The sequence below is a fragment of the Rattus norvegicus genome, chromosome 14 (assembly GCF_021556685.1).
Source record: "Rattus norvegicus strain SHRSP/BbbUtx chromosome 14, alternate assembly SHRSP_T2T, whole genome shotgun sequence".
Classification (NCBI taxonomy): domain Eukaryota; kingdom Metazoa; phylum Chordata; class Mammalia; order Rodentia; family Muridae; genus Rattus; species Rattus norvegicus.
The window spans coordinates 101110663-101135473 of record NC_141547.1 but is presented as its reverse complement, the minus strand read 5'-3'; the positions used below and the strand labels follow the sequence as shown (position 1 = coordinate 101135473).

The 24811-nt window shown below is 48.0% G+C and overlaps 1 protein-coding gene across 1 annotated transcript in view; it reads left to right on the top strand.

Moving 5' to 3' along the window:
• Positions 1–24811, top strand: part of LOC102552091 (uncharacterized) — a 98808-nt gene that overhangs the window by 45315 nt on the left and 28682 nt on the right. Inside the window, exons 4-9 of the mRNA XM_087584616.1 lie at positions 9489–9951; positions 11312–11469; positions 11681–12999; positions 13520–13642; positions 21382–21526; positions 21687–21792. Coding sequence (XP_087440742.1) covers positions 9489–9556 — 68 coding nt within the window. The 3' untranslated portion in view covers positions 9557–9951; positions 11312–11469; positions 11681–12999; ... (1 more) ...; positions 21382–21526; positions 21687–21792. The remainder of the gene's footprint in view (positions 1–9488; positions 9952–11311; positions 11470–11680; positions 13000–13519; positions 13643–21381; positions 21527–21686; positions 21793–24811) is intronic.

Below are 24811 nucleotides of genomic sequence, written 5' to 3'. Positions count from 1 at the left end.
CCAGCTCTAGGGGATCCAAGGACCTCTTCTGGTTTTCTCTGGTGCCGTGCGTAAGTGTGCTACACAGACAGACATGCAGGGGAAACACTTGCATAAAAGTGAGAGCGTGAGCTGAGTACATCCTTCGTTCCTCTTTACTTCAGGACTGTGAGTGTATGGCGGCCAGCTGCCTCAGCCTCCTGGTGTCCCGACTCCCCCGCCATGATAGACTGTAGCCTCAGATTGGGAGCCAAACCTCTTTCACCATTAAGTTGCTTTTGTCTGTCTTCCTTCCCTCCTTTATGTTTAGATTGTTTTATATGTTTGAATGCTTTGCCTTTGGGTGTGCATGGAGTGCCCAAGAAGACCAGACAAGGGTGTGAAACCTCCTGGAACTGGAGTTAGAGACAGTTGTGAGCCTCCCCATGTGGGTGTTGGGAACCGAATCTAGGACCTCTGGGAGAGCAGCCTCTTAGTGCCGAGCCCTCTCTCCAGTCCTGTTTCACGTTGCTTTGGTTAAGTATTTTCTTTCTCACAGCAACAGGAAAAGGAAGCGCTTAGACTTGTCTGATGTGTGAGGAACCTGGGGCCCAGACACAATCATTACCTAACTTGCTTATATATAGTTCTCAGAGGTAATTCACTGGCAGAGGAAGGTGGATCTCTGTGAATTCAAGACCAGTCTGGCCTCATAGGAGTTCCAGAGCAGCTAGGACCATGTAGGGATATATGTACTTCTTTTTTTACCTCAAAAGTGCATGTATCGGGGCTGGGGATTTAGCTCAGTGGTAGAGCGCTTGCCTAGGAAGCGCAAGGCCCTGGGTTCGGTCCCCAGCTCCGAAAAAAAGAACCAAAAAAAAAAAAAAAAAGTGCATGTATCTTCTGTGCAAAGTACCAGACTGGATTCTGCCCCAGCCTATCACAGAGGAGAAGGCTCTATGAGGAAGACGGGACTGCCTGCAGCTGCAGTGTCTCTGACTGACAATTGAATCCAGGGCTTTCCCCCGTGACAGCAGCTGCTTGCCTTCCCTCTCGCCACATCTGGAAAAAATGATTCAGGTGGCACTGGGCTAGCCATGTGATCCTGTGTGCTGAAGCACTTCAAAGTAGAAGCGTGTGCTCTGACTTTCCCCAGGTTCTGTGAAGTAAAGGTCATGGCGTTTGTGAAAATGTGGGTGTACGGTGGTTGGCCCATGGGAAAGGGTTTCAAAGGCTCTGTCTGAGATAAGTTTGTCTCTACAAGAGCCCGGTCCCCCCGCTGGCCCTCACTGGATGAGTGGATCTGGAAAATCTGGTCCTTCCCTTCATGTCTGGGTCGGTGATGGGCCGATGAGCTCTGCCTCTGACTGGTGTCACTTTCCTCATTTACCTGAGGTTACTTGCCCTAAGACAGAGCTCCACCCACACGAGGAGGGCAAGAACAAAGGTTTAGGCCCCACCACGGTTTCAGGTCTCTCTGTAATGATAGTTTTCTTTCTGGCCACGTGAGGATGTTTCTGGTCCTGTCTCCACAGAGGATGCCACAGCTCTCTCTCGGTCTCTTCTGAGGCAGCCCACAGCCTGAAACATGAGTGTTTTGGTTTCAATCTCAGCCCCATGTGGAGGTCAGCAAAGCCTCTCAGAACAGGAACAGAAAGTGGTCCCCCTACGTTCCTTCCCAGTCATTTCAGTCCAGCAGGTGATGCAGAGAGCAGAAGTCATAGAGGGTTAGGTGCTGGGCTAACACCTATTTGCCTTCTGCCTTTCTTGTGTAATTAGGATGTCTATGTCTACAAGCCCAAAGGACCAGTTCATGTGGAACGCTGAAGTTCATTTTGAGGCAGAGCTCACCAAGGCTACACGGGCAGGGGAGGCCTGGTGCTCCTGGCTGCTCAGTTAACCAGTGGATGGAAATGCAGAGCAGCCCCCCAGAAGCCAGCCTTGTCTAAGGCACTGCCTTGAAATCCTTTCCTGTGAGCCATTCATTATGCGCTCATGTTGGAGTGTGTTAGATAGAACTCAAAGCCAGATGTGAGGCAAGTAGGCACGCTGTTTTCAAGGAAGCCCAGAAAGGGTGCCGGAGGATAGATGCATGTATGGCTTCAGAGAATTAAAGGAATGAATAGACATAGTGTAAATAGGACAGGTGCCAACCCTATAGCAAGAACTATAGACGACCGTGGAAAGCTGGATTGAGAGAGGCGCTCTTCCCTGGTAAAGAGCATACCATTGTCCAGTGCCAAACAGCCCTGAGACATACAAGTAACATTATATGGAGTGAACAGGTCATATTTAGGAATATGTATGTATCTATATATGCATTAATAACAGTTAATGAAAAATGAACCCAAGAATTTGAGGAAGAGCAGAGATGGTTGTATATGGGAGGGTTTGGAGGGAGGAAAGGGAAGGGAAATGTAATTATATTACAATCTCAAAAAACCAAACCAAAACAAAACAAAGGGCAGTTTACTAAGCCAGGGTTAGAGGAATGGCTTAGCAGTTAAGAGTACTTAACTGTTCCTACAGAGGACCTAAGTGCTCCTCCCGACACATCAGCTGGCTCCCAACCATTTCTAACTCTAGCTCCTGGGAATCCAATGCCTCTGGTCCTGTGTCCTTCTGTGCATGCCCATATAGACACATAATTAAAAATAGAAAATTAATCGTTAAGTTATTAAAAACTAATAATGTAGCTGTTGAGATAACTACACACAACCGTGGTCTTATTTGTGCTGTCTAGCCATATTGAGTTTTAGATCCAGACATTAATGTGCATTAGAATAAATCTGGCAGAATATGTATTAAGTTGCATACGTGCATTAATACAGAGTAGCCCCAGAATGTTTTTCATTTTCTTCTTTTTTGTTTTTTTTGCATATTCCGACTTCCCATTTTGCACAGAATAGATGTAATGGTTTCCTGTGTATGTTTTTTTTTTTAATCAATAGAGATACATTTTAATTTAAAAGCTATGATGTAGGGGTGGGTTTGGTGCTAAGGTCCTGTTCCTCAGTTGGTTCTTGATCTGTCAGTGAAGAAAGCCATGGACCAATTGCTGGGTGGAAGGGACAGAGGACTTTCAGGTCCCTGGAGAAAAAAAGGAAGATGTAAGGAAGGGAGAGGGAGTTCGCCATGCCTTGGAGAGATTTTTTTTTTTTTTTGGTTCTTTTTTTTTTCGGAGCTGGGAACCGAACCCAGGGCCTTGCGCTTCCTAGGCAAGCGCTCTACCACTGAGCCAAATCCCCAACCCCCTGGCTGTGCGGTCTTAGGAGGAGCAGTGGGCTGTGGCTGCTCCTATAGGCAGGTGGTCAGAGATGTTTAGCAGGAAATAGATTCAACTGACTGACAAGTGGGGGCAGGTGGGAGAAGTGGAGCCCAGAGTAATGATAAGGGCACATTTTCCAGGTGGGAGATAATATTGCCCAGCAATTGTGCCAAGAAGGCAAGTTGAAAAGGAACAATTGTGTGTGTGTCTTTTATCCGTGGATTCAAGGGAAGCTGGGAGGGGGCTGGTAGCTTCACAACTTCCTGGAGCTAAGGCAGAATAGCAAAAAGTTACATATAACATTATGACTCTGGACATAGCAGTACAAGGTTGTAATTTCAGTGCTCAAAAAGTAGAGGCAAGAGGATGAGGAGTTCAAGCCCAGTCTCAGCTATATAGCAAACACAAAGGGCACAACCTGGGCTACAGAAGACCCTATCTCAAAACACACAAATACACGCTCATGTGTACATACAGCCAAGTGTATACACACACTCATGTGCATATATTCGCATGTGTGCACACATTCATGTGCTTACACACTCAAGTGCACATACACACACACATACATACACATACACATTTAGATCTGGCTTAGCTTGTGTCACCTGGTATGAAATAATCGAAAATCAAGCCATAAGAAGTTAATAAAATTGTGTGGAAATAGTTAAATATGTTTCAAATATATATATATATATATTTAGAGTATATTTCAAATGGTTTAATCTTTATTTAGGCTAGATGTCATAACTACAATAATTCCCTTCAAGAACAGCCAGGCACAGTGCATGCCTTTAATCCCAGCTCTCTGAAGACAGAGATCTCTCTGGAGGTGGATCTCTGTCAGTGTGAGGCCAGCCTGGTCTATGAGTGAGCTCTAGAACAGCCAGGGCTATGTAGATAGACCCTGTCTCAGAGAAACAAACACACACACATACACACACACATGCAGAGAGAGAGAGAGAGAGAGAGAGAGAGAGAGAGAGAGAGAGGGAAGCTGCAGCCATCCCTGAGTAGTGACCTCTGAAGTTCAGAGAGACCCACAGAGCAGAGAGTGTGTAACAGTAACAGAGGACAATAACACAATCAAAATCACATAGTTCTATATCCTGGTGGCCTCAACATGCCTCTCCCATGGGGTGATGCTTCTAGGCAGAGAAATGGGTCCAGATAAGACCACTGCATAGCTCGAATGGCCTAAACCGAGAGTTCTCTTACCCACAGCTCTGCACTTGCCCTGCTTAATAAGGGAATGAATCAGACTGTAGCATGAATGGAAATTCCTCTGATGCCAGAGACCTATCCTACAGTCTTCTGATTCCACTTGCAGAGTTCTTTTTTTTTTTTTAAAGATTTATTCATTTATTATATATAAGTACACTGTAGCTGTCTTCACACACACCAGAAGCAGGCATCGGATCTCTTTACAGATGGTTGTGAGCCACCATGTGGTTGCTGGGAATTGAACTCATGACCTCTGGAAGAGCAGTCGGGTGCTCTTAACCGCTGAGCCATCTCTCCAGCCCCACTTGCAGAGTTCTGCAGCTCAAAGATGTTCTATACTTCTCTTGATACCATCCTCTCAATTGCCATGAACCACCCCGGGCAGATTCTTCCTTACAGGTTCAAAGCACAGCCTTCTATGGTAGAATGAATTTCTTGCCCACTCCTGCATACTTTCCATGGATCTATTCAGTCTGCTCTCGTAGGGCCTGTGGTCAGTCCAGCCACACTTCCCATGCACAGCAGGCACCGAGAATCCCTTCTGGGTGTGCCAGTTTATAGCCCGTGGACCACCTGGACTCCTCAGTGTTTACTCACAGTGGATGCTATTTACCTCAAAGCTATCCCAGTCTGCAATATGGGGTTCCAATTAAATCAATAAGCCGCTTTCTTCACATCTGTACTGCATTAAATTTCTCCGGACAAGAGCATCTTTCAGTGTGTGAGTCAGGGTAGATTATGAAGGACCTTGCTATGGTTTGACTGAGCCCCCAGAGGTCTGGTGTTGGAAACTTACCCCAGAGCACAGCAAGGGTGAAAGGTGGGATTTTAAGAGGTGATTAGATCACAACGTTGCTGCCTTGGTCAAAGGGTCAATTTAATAACATTGGGAGTCACTGGTTACTGAGGCTTGGCCACATCTTTCCTTGCTCCATTCTTCATACATCACCCAGAACTCTTCTCTTGTGAGGATGGCATACGAAAGACTAAGATAACTCCCAGTTGTTTGGTAGCCTATAATTGCATTCACCATGGAGCCTAGCCTCGCCTTGAACTCACAATCTTCTCTGTCTTAGCCTCCAGAGGGCTGAAGATAACACAGGAGTATCAGTAAAGCTATCTGATTCTCAGTCACTGGCTTTCTGTTGTTGGTTGTGGACACGGTGCACGTCTGTCTGGGGATCGAACCCATGCCTTTGTGCATGCCAGGTAAACACTCTACCCTTGAGCTACATCCCTAGTCTGTTAAGATTCATTTCTGGTCTTAACTGAGTAGTTGCTGTCCCACGGGGCAAGAGCTGAGCTCCATAATGCTTCTCATACTCCAGACAGAACACACGAATTCACATTACTCATACTTTGGAACAACCATGGCAAGTTCCCAGGGACCCTCTTCAAGCTGACGGTTTTCCAGATTGCTTCCCAGAACTAGAAAAGCACTTTATTTACTGCTCATTACATACCGGTATTCCAACCGGTGAAGACATGCAGAGGGTAAGGCGTGTGGGAAGAGGCAGAGTGCGCATGGCCTCAGTACCCTGTCATGTCCAAACCATCAAGGGACAGTTTTCCGTCACTCCGTATTGTCAGGATTTAGCCAGTAAAGTCCACCAGCTTTGACATTTTCTCTGGGTGTCAAGCTGGCTGTTGGCAATCGTAAAGTTTGATATTCCGATTTTACTACTAATTCTAACTCTTAGATCGATCACATAGTATACTTTGTATAGTGGTATTTGAATGTGCAGGTTACAGCATGTGTAGGGGTTAGAGCGGTTGCAGCTAAAGGAATCTTCTGAAGCCAGAGGCCCAGCACTGGAATAGGCTGAAGAGGAGCCTATAGGGGACCAGATAACATGTCCTGCAAACCATCGAGATGGCACTGAGACATCAGGTGCTGGTTGCAATGACAAACTGAGTATTTAAAGTGAGGCAGGAGAAACCGCTTGACTAGTGCTCCAGGGACAGAGGCAGGAGTCCTCTGCTGTGATGTGGCCTTGACTGGTTGCTGGTAGTCAGCATGCCTGGCACATTTTGACCGTGGGAGACCTTTGCTACTAGTGGGAGGTGAGGGGCATCATATCATATCCATCTGGTGATATGATACGATACATTTTCAGATGTCATTGTTTATTACTTCCTGGAGTGCTGGCAGCTGGTGGCTGCTCCCTTATACTCTAAGGGGAGTAACTTAAGTCAGCTTTAGAAAACGGAACTATTGGGGCTGGGGATTTAGCTCAGTGGTAGAGCGCTTACCTAGGAAGCGCAAGGCCCTGGGTTCGGTCCCCAGCTCCGAAAAAAAAAAAAAAAAAAAAAAAAGAAAACGGAACTATTTAAGGCTAGGCAGAGCTGAAAAACCGGCTCCATCCAGCACACAGGACCTTAGAACAGGTCCAGCCCGAACTGCTCAATCATCAACCCTACCGCTCTGATGCCAATGCTTGCGATTTTTGGTTATTTGAAACAGTCTCACCGTGCAGTCCCGGCTGGTGCAGAGCTAACTCACAGTGCTGTCCAGTCTCCCAGCAGCCTGGCCTCTGTCCCAAGTGCTGGGGTTGCAGATATGTTTTACCATGCTAGCTCAGCTAGTTTGGTTTGTTTGGGGTCAGGGTCTCACTATAGATCCTTGGATGGCTTAGAATTTGCTACATAGACCGGGCTGTCCTTAGAGATCTGCCGACCTCTGCCTCCTGAGTCCCGAATTAAAGTTATGAGCCACTATGTCTAGCTACACTTGGAGGTCTTTATGGAGATTTGGTTCTACTGACATAAGATGCACGAGATTAAATCATTGTCATGTCCCATTCACCTGATAACAGCTCTTCTCCTCTGATCCAACCTTCTGATCTTGCCTTACTAGTCTTGTACCACATGAAAAGTACCCTTATCTACCCAGGACTCTGGAGACAAAGACCAGACTCCCCCCACCCCCAAACACACACACACACACACACACACACACACACGCACACACGCACCTACTCACACACCTACCACCCCCCAAACACACAGAGACAGACACAAACATAGAATACCTTTCCTCCAGGCATTCCTGTCTATCCAGGAATGAAGAGATTCAAAGAGATACTCGTGCTATCTAAAGAGACACTTTGGCTATCAGACTGAAAGGGTAGATTCCAGGAAACTGGAATCTCTTTAGGAATCTGTAGAGAGAGGATGGAGCTGAAGCACCTGGAGGGGGAATTTGTCTACAGGAGAAAGATCTGTAACTTGTCAGAAAACTTTGGAGGAGAGACTTGGGGATGGAAGTGGCCGGCAGGGAACTACATCTTGCCTGAAAGTTTAATGTGCAAGCACATGTCTGTCTGTACACACACACACACACACACACACACACACACACACACACACGTTCACATTTCCCCAGGAGAAGTAATGTGAGACACACATATTGAGGCTGACTCCATGGCAGGATTCAAACCAGCAGTTGAGACTAGGCTTACATCTGTTTCTAAGATCTGGGCAATTCTAGGTGAGCCCAGGCCTCAGACGCTGCCCCACCACCTGGCCTGAGGTAAGGACAGGTCAGCAGCAGTTTCCAGATTTCCATCAGCTACTCCCTCAGCCACAGTTTCCAGACCTCCTCAACAAGTTTGCAGCCCTGGCACCCCAGTAATGGAATGACCATAGAGATGGACCCAACAGATTAACATAGAACTCATGTACCCTGGAATTCCCTAAAGTGCTTTAAATCAGGCCTGCAAGCTCACTTGGTTGTCTCTCTATTCTGGTAATGGGAGGCCCCAGTGTGCTGGACCTCTGTTGTTATGTGGGCAACTGCTTTGCTGCCGGGAACTTCAGCCCAGAAAGCTGAGCCAAAGGCTTTAACCCTGCACAAAGGGCCATAGCTAACATCTACACTGACAGCAGATGGGATTATTGACTGCTGAAGGAAATGCTGAAGGCATCATGGCTTCCTCTCAAAGTGGCCATAATTCATTGCCCCCGGACATCAGAAAGGGACATCAGAAATAGCCTGAGGGAACAGGCTACCTGAAAAGGGAGACTGCCCAGGCTTCCACTGCCAACATCCTGGTAGCTTTGCTACCCCCATCCATCTCCCAGCCATCCCTGCATATACTGCTAAAGACGAACAGCCTCAGGGGGTGGGGGGAAGCCAAGAGAAGATGGTTGCTGACCTCTGAAGGCTGCACCATCCCACCTAAGGAGCTTGCTAAGCTGCTCATCCCTCAGAGTCATCGAGCTTCACACCTGGTCACCAAACACTGAAGGAACAGCTGTGAGCAGCAGGTGCAAAATATTCACCTTAGGTCACTTGGTTGATTAGGTGATCTCAGACGGTGCCACCTGCCAGGCTGTGAACCCCTCAGGCTATAATCAAGGAGCCACTCCAGGAACCAGAACCAGGGGTCAATGGCCAGGGGCTAATTGGGAAATAGATTATACAGAAATAAAACCAGGAACATATGGGTGTGAGTATTTGCTAGTTTTTATACTATACTATACTATACTATACTATACTATACTATACTATACTATACTATACTATACTACACTATTTTATACTATGGGGTGGGTAGAAGCCTACAATAAGAAGGAGACTGCCAACAGAGTGGCAAAGAGGCTTCTGGAGGACATCAGACCCAGGGATGGTTTGCCTACCTTGCTTGGGTCCGACAATGGGCCAGCTCATCTCTCAGGTAACTCAGTGTCTAGCACAGGTTCTGGGAACCGATTGGAAATTACATTGCGCACACAGACAGCAGAGTTCAGGGCAAGTACAGAGGATGACTTGAACCCTGAAGGAAGCCTTGACCAAATTACTCTTGAAACTGGTGGTGACCGGGCGTCTCCTACCGCATGCCTTATATAGGGCCAGGAGTATCCTCTATACTTCAGCTCTCCCCGCTTGGAGATTCTATATGGGAGGCCTCCTCCCATGCTGCCTTTCAGTTTGATATCATAGCTGAATATCACCAATGTAAGTTTTTAAAATCCTGGGAAGCCCTCCATCAGGCCTATGAGCCTGTTCTTCCCCTAACCCCATTGCTTTGGACAGGTGAGGAAGTTTGGATTAAGAGAACCTCAAGATTCTGGAACCTCGCAGGAAAGGGCCTCACGCTGTGATCCTGACCACACCTATGGCTGTAAAGATGGACAGGATCAGGACCTGGATACACCATTCCTGCGTTAAGCCTGCCAGGAGAGACCATCCAGCAGTTGAGGTCCCAGAGGAGGAGACTTCCAAGTGAACTGCCACAGGAAAAATGGAAGGTCACCCCACACCCTGTCGATCCACTGAAACTATGACTCCAGTGCTCCTGCTTCTGCCTGCTTGCTGCTTCTGCTTTGCTGCACCAGCCACTGCCCCTCACTATCTGGGTACCTCAAGAGAGGACGTGACAACCTTGTCATCAAGTTCACAGGGGCTAAGAAGGCCGATAGGACTGCTGGTTTAACTCCCCTCTCCCCAGACTTAACACAGAACTGTTGGTTACCAGAGACTCTGCGTTGGAGATAAGGTATTCCCAGCCTAGTCCCGCCTCTGCAAATCACACTGCAACCCCTACTGTTGCAGGATACATGCTGCCCCCAGAGAGCGCTTGGTGGCTTGTACTCAGGGCTTACTCCACGCGTTTATGGACTGGTGGTAAAGACGACTGAGGATTTTTATGTCTTCAACCAGCTAGCACCTCCAAGCAATTAGGCTAAAAGGGTGGCCATTTCTGCTGTGTTACTAGGTTCTCTCCTCGACAGAGGTCTGGCTGGAACTGCTAGTGTAGTGGCCTCAGAAACATCTCAAGGATTCGAGATGGCCCATTACTGAAAGGAAGGAATGAGAAGGCTAGGCTGACTCCATGACAGGCTTCAAATGGGCAGTTAAGGAGACTAGGCCTAAATCTGTTTCTAAGAACTGGGCAAGGGGTTGGGGATTTAGCTCAGTGGTAGGGCGCTTGCCTAGCAAGCGCAAGGCCCTGGGTTCGGTCCCCAGCTCCGAAAAAAAGAACCAAAAAAAAAAAAAAAAAAAAAGAACTGGGCAAGTCCAGGCCTCAGAAGCTGCCCTGCCACCTGGCCTGAGGCAAGGACAATGGGTCAGCAGCAGCTTCCAGTTTCTAGCCCCCACACCCCTAAAATGGGATGACTTAGAGATGGACCTAACAGTAACAAGAGAGAGTTCACCTACCCTGGAATTCCCTAATGTGCTTTAAATCAGGCCTGCAAGCTCACTTGTTAGTCTCTCTATTCTGGTAGTGGGAGACCCCAGTGTGCTGGACCTCTGCATTATAAAGCAGTCTTTTGGGGTTGGGGATTTAGCTCAGTGGTAGAGCGCTTACCTAGGAAGCGCAAGGCCCTGGGTTCGGTCCCCAGCTCCGGAAAAGAGAAAAAAAAAAAAAGCAGTCTTTGGGTTCACACACTCCTTGAGTCTAAGGTGTCACTCTTCAGCGAGTTATGGACCTTTCATTATGTGCGCGGGTGCGCACACACACACACCCCAAGAAGAATGAAGCTTCTATTTACTTTGGAAGATAAAAGCCACATCTTTTGTGTGGGCATCCCTCCTGCCATTCTGCCTCCCCCCACCTCCATGCACCACATTCCTGGGCCCTGTGGCTGGGGCTATTTCTGAGCATGGAGATGAGAAGGCCCTTTTATCTCCACTGTGTTACTGTTTCTGTCTGCAACACATCCTAGGCATCAAGAATAACACTGCTGTCCTTAGGTCCCAAGAAGCCTTTCCAACAAGGTAAGGTCCGTCTGCACCTTTCTCCTTTGCACCAACCTGAGATGCCATGCTGATGGGTTTAAAGGCTAGAAGACAATGGGACATCCAGAATGGGTGTTTTGGTGGTTTGAGTGAAAATGTCTCCTATTGGCTCATAGGGAGCAACATAATTGGAGGTGGGGCCTTGCTGGAGGAGGTGTGGCCTTGCTGGAGGAGGTGTGGCCTTGCTGGAGGAGGTGTGGCCTTGCTGGAGGAGGTGTGGCCTTGCTGGAGGAGGTGTGGCCTTGCTGGAGGAGGTGTGGCCTTGCTGGAGGAGGTGTGGCCTTGCTGGAGGAGGAGTGGCCTTTCTAGAGGAGGTGTGGTCTTTCTGGAGGAGGTGGGGCCTTGCTGGAGAAGGAGTGGTCTTTCTGGAGGAGGAGTGGTCTTTCTGGAGGAGGTGTGTCCTTGCTGGAGAAGGCGTGGCTTTGAGGTTTTAGAAGCTCAAGCCAGACCTAGTGACTCACTTTTCCTGTTGCCTGCCTATCTAGATGCAGAACTCTCAGCTCCTTCTCCAGCACCATGACTACACACTGCCATGCTTCCCGCCATGATGATAATGGACTAAACCTCTGAACTGCAAACCAGCCCCAGTTAAATGTTGTCCTTCATGCTGTGGCCATGGTGTTTCTTCATAGCAATAGAAACCTTCACGAAAACAGGTGTTTATGTTTAGTTAATTATTAGTTAATCTGTCTGTAGCTAACCCTATTACCTACATCGAGAGGTATTTCTAGATCACACAATGTTAAGGTTTTCCCTGTACGTGTTGTTGTGGCTCCTGGAAACTTTGTTGGGGAGAGCAGCCAAGGGACAGTAAGTCATACAGAGCTGAATTCTGAGACCTCAGTTAAAAAGAGGTTGCACTACTTAAAAAATTAGATAATTCGATGGGTCAGGCCTCATAGTACCCAAAACCAGCATGACTCAAAGGGGAAGTGTTTTCTGAGAGCACAAAGAGGCTGTGTTCCAGAGATAGCCAAGGTTGTATCTTGTGCTGTGGCTGGACTTGGTAATGTGTAAGAGTCACCCAGGTGGTACTACTGGTTTTGAAGGCATGAAGGGGTCATGAAGAGCAGCTGAGGCTGGGCACTGTGAGAGGCCATGGAAGGCCATTGATGGCCCAGGACTAAAGAGGTCATGCAAAGGAGGTAAGGCTAGGTACCATGGAGAGAGCCTCTGAGAGGCTATTGGTGAAGCCTAGCTGCAGTGGAAGACAGCAGTCTTTTGGAGATGCCGTTACCGTAAGATGACCACCAAGAACAGCAGCAGCAGTGGAGCAAATGGAGCCTAGAAGACAGCATGTGTGCTACAAAGGGCAGAGCTGGAGAAGTGACCCAAGCCCTTGGAGGAGCCCAGAAGATCGTGAGTGGATCCCAGATATTGGATGGTTAGAGTTTGATTTTGCTTTTGATTGTGACTGTGCCCTTATATTTTTCCCCTCTTGAAGTAAGAAGGTATTTTAGTAGAGCCCACAGTTAAGAGACTTTGAACTTTAAGAAGACTTTACATTTCAAGAGATTGGATATTTTGAAGGGATTGAAATTTTAATATGTAAGAATTTGTAAAGACTGTGGGACTTTTAAAGTTATTTAGATCTTGGGGATGAATAAGAAAGTAAGGTTTGAAGCTTAATGATGATGTATTTGTGTCAAACTGACAAGGGGTTTTGTGCAGGATATTTTTTGTGCATGATGTTTTGTGCAGGAAGAGAAACCCTGACTAAGACACACTGGCTACTAGGAACCCTGTTTCAAAGCAAAACAAAACTTAACAGATGCAGAGGCACTCGTGCCTGGACTGGCAGAAGGTAAGCTACAGCTCGTTACTATTAAGAAGCACACTATGGGTGGAAATTTAAGATGCTAAAGAAACCTGAAACAGAGAACTGAATGCCGAACTACAGGTAACAGCATGTGTTATAACCCCCGTTACCTGACATAGCCTCCAACTCTGTACAGCACAGAGTCTGAGCGGCTCTAGTCTTGCTGGGTCCTTGGAAGCATATGTGTTCTTCCTTAGTATGTTATCTCTGTCTATGATAAATTCTTCCTTTGGGGACCCAAGAACTCGAACCCTTTCTGGAAATGTCCACAGAACCCCCATATCAGCCAATATCAATAGGAAATCTTTAGTTTCCGGTAATTTGAGAAGAACCTGTAGAAGAGAAAGCCAGGAGGGAGCTACTAGTTCTATGAACCACTCTATCATCCCCTGGCCCACCAGGGTTCTTTCGTAGGGCAGTCTAGAAGCATGGCCGGCGGCGTGAGGCTAGAAAGGCTGGCATCGCTTGCTCCTGGTTCCATGGTATCATTCTGACCTATATTCAGGTGGTTCCTCCTGCTTTTCTTTTCTGGACACTGGAAATGCGAGTCCGTGTGAAGAAGACTCAGAGGACAAGTGAGCCCCGAGCATAATCTGCTGTGTTGGATTCCTTGGAACACCACCAGACGGTAGGAGGGGCTTCTGGAGCTCGCCCTAGAATCAGCTGGTCAGTGGCTGTAAGTTTTCTTTATGCGAGGGGGCGGGGTGGTGGTGGTGAACTGCAGGTTTCCTTACGGAGTGGTGGGGCGACTGGAAGGGAGGCGACACAAAGCTACTTTACTGGATGAAGAATGCTAAAAATGTGTGTGAGGAAGCTGAGCGGAAGCTGAGCCTTGAGAGGTGGAAGCATGCCCAAGGTTGTAAACAAAAAAAGCCCTGAAGTGGGCAGGTGAGGTGGGGGGCGGGGCCGGGATGTCTGTCCTCATTTGCCAGCTGGGTCTCCTGGTTTACACTTCGGGTCACACTGTTGCAGCCGAATTTCTCCTACGGGCTGGCTGTGAGCAGGGCAGGGAGGGGCAGATCTGTCCCCTTGGCATTCATAAAAGCTAGTTTCTCTCACAGGCTTAATAATTAAGGTTTCTCAGCCTACTGGGCCCAGGGCCTTTCTCCTGCCGAGAACTATGCCTTTTGTTTCTAGGCCTCCTCACACCTGAGCTCAACTGCGTTGCTAATGACAACCCTCCTTACCCCTACCCACTTGACTGACCTTTACTTGGGTGGGTATGGATCCTGAGCCCACAGCTCTCATTCTCGGGAGCCACATCCCACCCCAGGTTGGGTTCACATTTCACTGAGCACAGTCCAACTATGTGATGTTCCCAAACCCCCGCCCTCCCCCCCTGCTCGCCCTTGCCCCTCCCCGCCCCCCCTCGTCCCCGCCCTGGGCGAGCACTGAGTCTTCCACTTTCTGCTCTACAGCTCCGCGAGTTTACTCACCTTTGTGAGTCTTTTCTTAGCACTCTTCTTTCAGCTGCTAGCCAGAGCCTAAGTGTACCTTTTCTGGTTCTCTGGTTTCCCACCCTTTCTCTGGAGTCCCCTTTCCCTATCTGGCATGCAGTCGAGTGTCAGCTATGTGGCCGAGAGCCATGCTCTTCCTACCTATAAACTAAAACTCATCCAGTGTGCTCCATGAATTTCATTCTTTGAATTCACAAGTGCGAAACTCAAAAGTCTGTTTTTGGGGAAAACTGGTGGCCATCTAGTTTTGGGGACTCTAGCTCTCTCCAAAAACCTCAGTTCTCAAAGATTACCCAGTACGCCCATATCCTTGTTGAGGGTGAGAGCTAGGCGCAGGTGGTAGGCAATGCAGGGCTTGCCAGGAGGCTCAGAGGCGGCAGAGGAAACAGGTTGTCCCTAGACGAGCCCCAGAGAGTTCTCTCTCAAAGTGGCTGAAAATTCTTGAACCTCTTCCGCAAGAAAGAACCCAGAGGATTGCCTTGCTGACCTTGGCTTCCAAAGCCTTCTGCATAAGCAAGGCAGAGAAAAGATTATCGCTCACACAACCTTAGGACAGCTTTTCAGTGTGCCTGTGATCCCTAATGAGGATACTTTGATGGGGGTAGTGCTGATTCAAAATGGAGTGACGAGGGGGGTCACCAGGGGTCACCACTTCTTTCAGGGAGCCTCTTCTCTTTAGGGGGTTCCTTATCCCAAGAAGACCTGCACTGACCCTCACAGGCCCACTATGGTCTCATGAGTGGGAGCTGGCACCCTAAGATATGTGGTGGCTCTGTCTGTCTCTACCCCCTCTCTCCCTGTTCCCACATGTTTCCAGCTGGCCTCTCTTTCTCTCTTTCTGTTCATTTCTATTCCCGCTTTCTCTGCCCTTGTAGCTCCATCTGCCTCTACCTGATCTCCCACAGCAAATCTCCCTTATGCTAGGTTGTGGCATGGTGTGGTTTCTTGGGGAGATACCTTGGTATGGGCCTACCAGGTACCCCCTTACTCCTGCTGGCACCACTGCAATTTTATTTCATAACAGTTTCGTCAGTTTGTGCAAGCATGAAGACAGAGCTCAGATCTGAGATGCAGGGGTGGGATCAAGTAAGTTTTACACACGCACGAACATGCATACGCATATACACATGCTAGCTGAATGTAAAAACAAGGAAATAGTAAACATAAAGAAGGGGGCAGAAGAGAGGGCTCAGTGGTCGAGAGCATTTGCTGCTCTTGTAGATGATGGGGGTCTGGCTATCAGCACCCCCATGGTGGCTTACAACCATCTACAACTCCAGTTCGAGGGGATCCGATACCTTTTGACCTCCTTGGGTATCAGGCATGTGTGTGTTGTACATATACACTTATAGGAAAAACACTCATACATATAAGATTAAATAAATCTAAAATAAATTAAAAGCATATGAGGTAAGACAGGCACTGTGTGTGTTTTTAGTCTCAACATTCAGGGGGCAGAGATGGGTAGATCTTGGTGATTTCTGAGTCCAGCCTGATCTGCATAGCAAGTTTCAGGCCAGCCGGAGTTATACAGTGAGCCTCTGTCTAAAAATAAATTAATAAGCCAGGTGTGGTCGTGCACACCTTTAAAAGGAACTTGGGAGGTGGATGCAAGTGGATCTTCTAGTTTGAGGCCAGCCTGGTCTACATAGCAAGTTCCAGGCCAATTCTATCTTTGTCTCAAAATAATAACAATAATAACAATCAATGATAATAATAATGATGATCATTAACAATGATAATGAAGACAACTGAGGAAGACACTGGGCCTCAGCCTCTGGCTCCACAGCTCGTGGCATATGAGCACGCCTGAGCAGTACTCCATTAATCCACTCTATTTGCTCAGCGGCAGCAGCGTGAGAGCCTCGCTACCGTCCCAATGTTGTGGAGTCTTGAATGAAACACACACACACACACACACACACACACACACACACACACACACACAGCCTCATGTTTAATATCTCAATGAATGGGTACTTGCAAACATCCACATGGCTCACACACTCTCTCCTCCGATATTTCTGAGTTAATTCTTACTAAACCTATATTCCATCATGGCCGCCCTGGACCCTGGCCTGAAGGCTGCCGGGGCCACGATCTGTAACTGTTACAAGTTGGCAATCTCTCTGTCTCTCTATCCTACACTTCTTAGGCCCGGACCTCCCAGCATGGTACCTTCTTCTTCTGTATCTCTTGCCAGGGAATCCTAAATGTTGCATCTCTGTCTCTCTGCCCGGCCATTGGCCGCTGGCAACTTTGTTTACCAGTCAAATCCAGCTGGGGGCAGAGACCCATCCTACATGTAGACATGCAAGTTTCTGTGTAGTTTTGGGAACCCAATTAACATAATACAATCAATAAACCAAATCCACAACACATGCCTGTATGTGCATATGTGAGTCACACATATGTATGTACGTACACACACACACACACACACACACACACACACACACACATAGAGGCTGGGATTGGCAGGAGATTAGTAGCAGAAGATTACAATTTCCTTTTAGGGTGACAGAAGCATTCTGAAGTTGATTGTGAGCATGGCAGCACAACTTAGAAGCCCCTAGCACTCACTATGCACGTGGCAAAGCCTTACTCAAGTAGAGGGAGGATGGAGCTCACCTGTCTCTCAGCCCAGACCTGGGCACTGAAAGGAAGGTGTAGGCTCCCACTTGACAGGGGTGAGTAAAGGCCATTATTTCAAAGAGATCAACGAGAGACCGAAGGCTCATGCTGTCTCTTCTCCTGTCAGGGTGGGAACTTGGGCCTCCATGTAGTCTCCCCAGGAATTCAGTACCTTAAGGTACTGATACCCCTCACTGAGATGAATGGTGAATGAGTGAAGGCCTGGCTTTAGCTCTGTGCCACTGGGGTTGACCAGGATGTGTGCAAGCTGGTGAAGAGAGAAGGGTATGTTTGTTCCTTGTCAGCTCAGTCAGGGCTCTGAATTATTAATCATCTCATTTCTTGGAGAGGCGTTTGGCTCTTTGACCATCCCCCACCCCCACCCCTCCAGCCCTGCACCATAGACAAAAGTGCTTCCCGTCTGATTTCAGAGCAGCTCCCTCCCTCTACATCATTTTGGCCCAGGAAGAAAAAGCAGGAAGCAGCTGGAAGGATGTTTTTGCATTTTCAAGTTAAAATGTGCCTAGATTATTATACATCTGGGCTCTGGGGAGAGCCACTATATGTAGGCCAAGTGTTTCTTAGAAATTCTGAGAGGTGTGGCGATACACTAGGTACACACTCTACAATCAGGAGGAGGCCAAGGCTGCGTTCTTAGTGCCTTCCCTCATTGCTTCTGGGTAACGGCTGACAATGATCCTTTAGCCATAGCTTCCCTCAGATGCCCCGAAGCCAGGATTTCTTTGAGCTCACACCTGAATCACCAGTTGGGTCACCCAATCCTGTCACATGCCTTCTGTCATCACGTGCTTTAGATAACCACAAGTTGGCTTTAGATAGGCTAATACCAATGCCAGAACACCAACGTGCCAGCTGTCACCTCCCTGCCTCTGGTTCTTCCTTTATGAGGCCACCATACTTACCTGATAGCCACTACAGTCCTTTGAGGTCATGTCACTCTCCGTGGATGTGCCCTGACTTTCTTATTAGTCTGCAGCCTGATACAGTAAGCAGCCTAGCTAATCGTAGCTTGGTTTTTTTGGGTTGTATTCATAATGACAAAATGAAGCATATGTTAATCAGGGTTTTATTGCTATGAGTGGATATACGACCAAGGCAACTCTTATAAAGAAAAACACTTGATTGGGGCTGGCTTACGGGTGTAGAGGTTTAGTCTATTGTCATCATGGTGTGAAGCATGGCCGTAAGCAGGCAGACATGGTGCTGGAGAAAGTTGATTGGCTGTACATCTGGATTGGCAGCAGCAGGGAGAGTGACACCTCCAATGACTTCCTCCAAAGGACCACACCTCCTAATAGTGCCACTACCTATGCATCTGTAGAGGCCATCTTTACTCAAATCACCCCCACTCTTTATGGAGAGTCAGAGCTATGTCTGGTGGGCTTGGGTTTCCTTTGCCCAAAGAGACAGCTTTGTTTCTTCCTTTTCTAGGATTTGAACTCAGGACCATCTGGAAGAGCAGTCAGTGCTCTTAACCACTGAGCCATCTCTCCAGCCCTGTTCCTTTCTCTTCTTAACGATTTGTTTATTTGTACTTTACGTGTATAAGTGTTTGAGTGTGTGCACCTAGTGTGGGCAGATGCCAGAAAAGGGTGGGGTGACAGGTGGTGGTGAGCAGCTGTTTGGGTGCTGAAAACTGAACCTGGGTCCTCTGAGAGAATGCTGAGTGCTCTTAACCACCGAGACACAGCTTCAGCTCCAAGGATTTCTTCGGTGCTCCCTCCCTGTCTGTCAGACTCAGAGTTTAAGATACATTGTTGCAGTTGTTTATTTTGAAGCGAGGCTTCGTTTCAAAATGACTTCATATCTACTGAGATGCGGCCAGGACCACACAGAGAGTTGCTTTGTACTTTTCGTGGGGACCGTGATGCCTGACTCTTTCTGAGCCCCAAGCCCTGCTGGGTCTGCACCGCCCTATTTCACTAAGGAACCTGTGATTTGACTCCATGAGGTGAGCGAGTCCTAGGGTCTAGATAGTGTGACAGCCACCTCAGAGGGGACATTCTATTCCCGACCCTTTGTCCCTGTTTACTGGACAGTGGTTGCGTTTGGTGGATTTGGACCTCAGGTTTGCTCTTGGTGGAGCAATCCCCTGGGAGGATGTTAATAGGACCCTTGGTGGATTCTATAACTGAGGGTTGCCAAATGGTCAGGTGAGCTGAGGTCAACTCACATCAAAAGGAAAGGAGGAAAACCATTATAGGCAAAATTAACAGAGACACTGCAAGGTCGCCTTCAAAAAATTCCTTCCCCATTTAGGAGAATGTGACCCACATCAGGCCACCATTGAGGGGAAATTGCAGGGCTGGGACAGGACTCTGTGCCTTAGGCAACCTCCTCCTTGTGGGTCCCCACCGCAGCCACTGACACATGGCTGGATTAGCTCTAGCCCTGCTCTCTTTTCCTCAGTCAGACTCAGAATTTTTCCGCTATAGTCAGGATCCACCTCTAATGATTTTTGTTCTTCCTCCTGTTAACACTCAGTTCGGCCAGAGCCAGAAAGGCTTATACTTTTCTAGGAAATGAGCATCAGTTGAATGGGTGTGTATTGTGTGTTTTGTGGAGTGGCTGAGTGAATATATTTACTCCTGAAGAGCTCCACAGAGGTTACTGAGAAGCTACACCCAACTTTATCTGACTCTTTATTTGTAGGAGAGGATGGGGGCTTGGATTGAGACAGGGTCTCATGTAGCCCAGGATGGCCTCAGATTCTCTATGTGGCCGGGGATGGTTTTGAACATCTGACCCTCCTGCCTCTTCTTCCCAGATCTGGGATTACAAGTGTGCACTCCCGTGCCCACCTTAGGCTGGTCTTTCATGAGTTGTTTTGCAAGCATCTCTTACTGTTGCATTCATATCAGACATGTGGACAAACAAAAAGGAAAAGAACAAAGTCCCATGAACTGGTAAGGATTTAGGGTAGGGCTGACCAGACGGCTCTGCAAGCCTGCTGATCCCTCGAGCCATATGGAGGAAGAGACCTGACTCGAAGAAGTGGTCTTCTGACCTTCCATGCTGTGGCACATGTGAGCTTCCATCACACCAAATAAAAAATTTAAATGTAATTAAATAAAACCAAACCAAACACACACACACAAGGATCTGAGTAAATATTTCTCCAAAGGTCAATAAATGTGCAAAACCTCATGAAAAGTGCTTGGCGTAATTAGTACTTAAGAAACTGAGATCAGAACCATGGGGGGGGGGAGGGGGCGGGGCTGGAGAGATGGCTCAGTGGTTGAGAGCACTGGTTGGTCTTCCAGAGGTCCTGGGTTCAATTCCCAGCACCCACATGTCAGCTCACAACTGTCTGTGACTCCCGTTTCAGGGGATCTGACAACCTAACACAGACATACGTGCAGCCAAAACACTGATGTACATACAATAAAAATAGATACATTAAAAAATAAATATAAGATTAAAAAAAGAGCGGAGAGATGGGGCCAGGGTAGAGGAAGTGGGGAGCCAGCACCAGTGTTGGGGAGAACATGGGCGAGGAGATTCTGGACTCATATGCATCACTGGTCAAGGATGATGGAGAACGCAGGGCTTACTACAGACGTCAAACAAGTCTGTCATCCCAACACCTGGGAGGCAGAGTCTGGAGGATTAGGAGTGCAAGGCCAGTCTCAACCATAGGAAATCCTATCTCAAAAAAACCAAAGGGGGGAAAAATAAACATAACCCAGCAACTCCATTCTTTAAACCCCAAAGAGCTGAGAGTAATGTTTGTATAAAAATGGATCAAACCAACCATGGCAGTACCTGTCTGTGACCTCACGCTTAGGAAGCAGAGGCAGGAGGATCATGAGTTTGGTGTTAGTCTGGGCTCTACAGTAAGACCCTGTCTCAGACAGACAAAAGTAAATAAATAAAAATCTGTAGTAAAACAACTTAGGAGTGAATCATCTGAAGGACACATGGCGATTTAAGATTAACAAGAGGGGCTGGGGATTTAGCTCAGTGGTAGAGCGCTTACCTAGGAAGCGCAAGGCCCTGGGTTCGGTCCCCAGCTCCGAAAAAAAAGAACCAAAAAAAAAAAAAAAAAAGATTAACAAGAAAGTGCTGGCTCATGCCACAGTGTGGGTCAGTCTTGAATACATTAAACCCAAACTAGCCAGGCACAGAAGGTCGCACACGGTAACCCTATTTACTCCACGTCCAGAATAGGCTAGTTCCTAGAGATTGATAGAGTCCAGGAACTAGGGAGAAAGGCAAATGCTTCCTGTTCACACTCGCTCTCCCTCCCTCAAAGGTATGATGGCAGGAACCTGGCCAGAGAGAGGAAGCGAAGCAGAAGCGGCAGGGAATGTTGAGTCATGGATGAGCCACGGGTGAGCCTTGGGTGAGCCACGGGTGAGCCTTGGGTGAGCCTCCGGTGAGCCTCGGGTGAGCCACAGGTGAGTGTGACAAGACTTCTTGGGAGAGAGGCTTCAGTGAGCAGCTCCTCTAATTGGTGGTGGTGGGGACAATGACTATTTAAACCTTTTTGGGGAGATGGGATGGGGTAGAGGGGTGAGTAGGGGCTATGGGGTGAGTGTATATCCTTGGTTTGAGCAGGTACTGCGGATGCCTCATTTGCATAACCAGGTGCTCGCTGCATGTGACCTTATAAGGAGAAAGGAAGTTCAACTTGTAACTTGGAGACCAGGTTATATGACTAAGGGTGAGTGGGCGTGGGTGGGTGGGGTGGGGGTCATAAGGCTACATCGCTAGACCTATAGCCCCAGAACAGGGAGGGGATGGTCCTACTCCTGCCTCAGTACGAGATTTTCAGGGTTTGGATGTGCCTTGGCCTCACTCTTCCTCCAGGCCAGCTCCTCCTGGTTCCGTGGCACCTCTGGCCCCACAACTGCTAGTGGATACCCAGGCTGTTCTTCCAGGATGCAGGTGCTCTGCAGTAAGGGTTGTCGTGGTGACAGATGCAGAGTCTGAGTGTCCTCACACCCAGTACTGTACATGGTGAACCTGTCACCGTTATGGTGTGAATAAGCCATCGACACTTAGTGATGGCGTTGGGCCCACTTGCCGCTGCTATAACAAAATGACTCAGATGGGTAATTTGTAGGCATGGAGACCATTGGCTCACATTCCAGGGCTGTGATCCAGTCTGATCCAGGAGCTACCATACTCATGACTAGCCCCTTGGTTACCTCTTCTAGTTACTCCTTTTGATAACTTTCAGGGGGAACTTCTGAACTCTTCAGATGTAACGGATTTGTCACATGGCCCCTCCAGTAATCTATGAGATCTACCTGCTTAACCAGAGGGTAGGGGAACCCTGACCCCAAAGCCCCAAACAGAGCATTCTTTCCCATTTTTGTTTTTGCTTGTCTGTAGACAGAAAGTGCTGCCGTGTTCCTGTCTGACTTCGAGTGTTTTTATTGTGCGCCCCCCTTCCTTCACTATGAGTCACTTTACATTGCCCCGAGCCCCTCCCCCATTGCAGACCCCTTTCATGGTCAGGTGTCTGTTTGAATTATTTTATGCATTGAGTTTTTTGATGTTTATTTTAAATGATTATACATCTATGTTATTGTGTCCTAATTTACTCTTCACGGTGTCCTGGGGGTAGATAGAGCTCAGGGGTGAGAAACTGAGTCTCAAAGATCTGTAAAGCTCGAAGTGGCAGCAGCAAAGTTGTTTTTTTTTTTTTTTCTTTTTTTCGGAGCTGGGGACCGAACCCAGGGCCTTGCGCTCGCTAGGCAAATGCTCTACCACAGCAGCAAAGTTTAAACCCAAGGTTGTCTTACTCTGAACCCAGTGTTTTAACCTGCAGAAGTCCAGCATGCTGGAATCCACGATCTACAAAGATGGAGAGACTCTAAAGTGAGCTCCCAGGCCCCATTTAAAGCACATTAGGGGAATTCAGGGGAGGAGTAGGTGACCTCTATCTTAACCTTGACTCTATCTCTAGGAACATTCCAGAACCATTGCTAGGGCCTGGGGGGCTGGAAACTGTTGCTGAGGAAGTAGCTGAGGAAGTCTGGAAACTGCTGCTGACCTGTCCTTGCCTCAGGCCAGGTGGTGGGGCAGCTTCCGAGGTCTGGATTTTCCTAGACTTGCCCAGTTCTTGGAAACAGAGATGTAGGCCTAGTTTCCTTAACTCCTAATTTGAAGCCTGTCATGGAGTCAGCCTGTGGCATTCCCCTTCAGGTCTGGGCCATCTCTATGGGCTGGTATTGTTAGGGAATCATCAATTGAAGGGTGGAAATCTGTTCCTTACCAAACCTAACTAAAGCATTGATTATGTAGGGACTGTAAGTCAATGCTGACATCAGTAGGATAAGGTCAGGGTAGGGACAAGAGTGGTCAGCCAAGGAGGCCAGTTGAAGAGGCATTCGACCAACCCTGAGACTGTTCTCTTTCTATTCTTCTCTCATGTAGTCTCTTTCTGACTAAGGCCATGGATTCTTTGACCACCCCTGAGTGGTCAATTAGAGAAACAACATCGTTCACCTAAGGCCGTGTAGAGTCCCCCATGCTGGCCTCTTTGTAAGACTATTCTGCCAAGAATCCTGCATGGCTGGGATGGATTTTTTCCTAGGCAGTGGTAGTACTGTTAGAAGGTGTGGCCCTATTGAAGTAGGTATGCCACTGTGGGCGTGGGCTTTAAGACCCTCACCCTAGCTGCCTGGAAGCCAATATTCTGCTAGCAGCCTTCAGATGAAGATGTAGAACTCTCAGCTTCTATGCCCGTCTAGATTCTGCCATGTTCCCGCCTTGATGATAACAGACTGAACCTCTAAACCCATAGGCCAGCCCCAATTAAACGTTGTCCTTATAAGACTTGCCTTGGTCACAGTGTCTGTTCACAGCAGTAAAACCTTAACTAAGACACATCTATTGCCAACCGTAGGGCTTTGTAATTTTTATCTTGGGGTATTAAGGCTGAGGCCTCTACACTAGGAGCTGCAGTCAGCCGTATGCCAAGGAGAGAACCTAGTAACACAGAAGAAATGGCCACCCTTTTATCCTGATTGTTTGGAGGTGCTAGCTGGTTGAAGACACCTTCCCCAGAGTAATAAGTCACTCTGGGTACAAGCTGTACTAGGACATAAAAATCCTCAGTCATATTTACAACCAGGCTGTAAATGCATGGAGTAAGGCTGGAGGTACAAGCACACCAAGTGTTCTCTGGGGGCAGCATGTATCCTGCAACAGTAAGGGTTGCAGTGTGATTTGCAGAGGCGGGACTAGGCTGGGAATACCTTATTTCCAATGCAGAGTCTCTGGTAACCAACAGTTCTGTGTTAAGTCTGGGGAGAGGGGAGTTAAACCAGCAGTCCTATCGGCCTTCTCGGCCCCCGTGAACTTGATGACAAGGTTGTCACGTCCTCTCTTGAGGTACCCAGATAGTGAGGGGCAGTGGCTGGTGCAGCAAAGCAGAAGCAGCAAGCAGGCAGAAGCAGGAGCACTGGAGTCATAGTTTCAGTGGATCGACAGGGTGTGGGGTGACCTTCCATTTTTCCTGTGGCAGTTCACTTGGAAGTCTCCTCCTCTGGGACCTCAACTGCTGGATGGGTCTCTCCTGGCAGGCTTAACGCAGGAATGGTGTATCCAGGTCCTGATCCTGTCCATCTTAAGAGCCATAGGTGTGGTCAGGATCACAGTGTGACGTTCTTTCCAGCGAGGTTCCAGAAACTTGTGGTTATGCCCCTCATTCCAGGCTGGCATTGGACAGC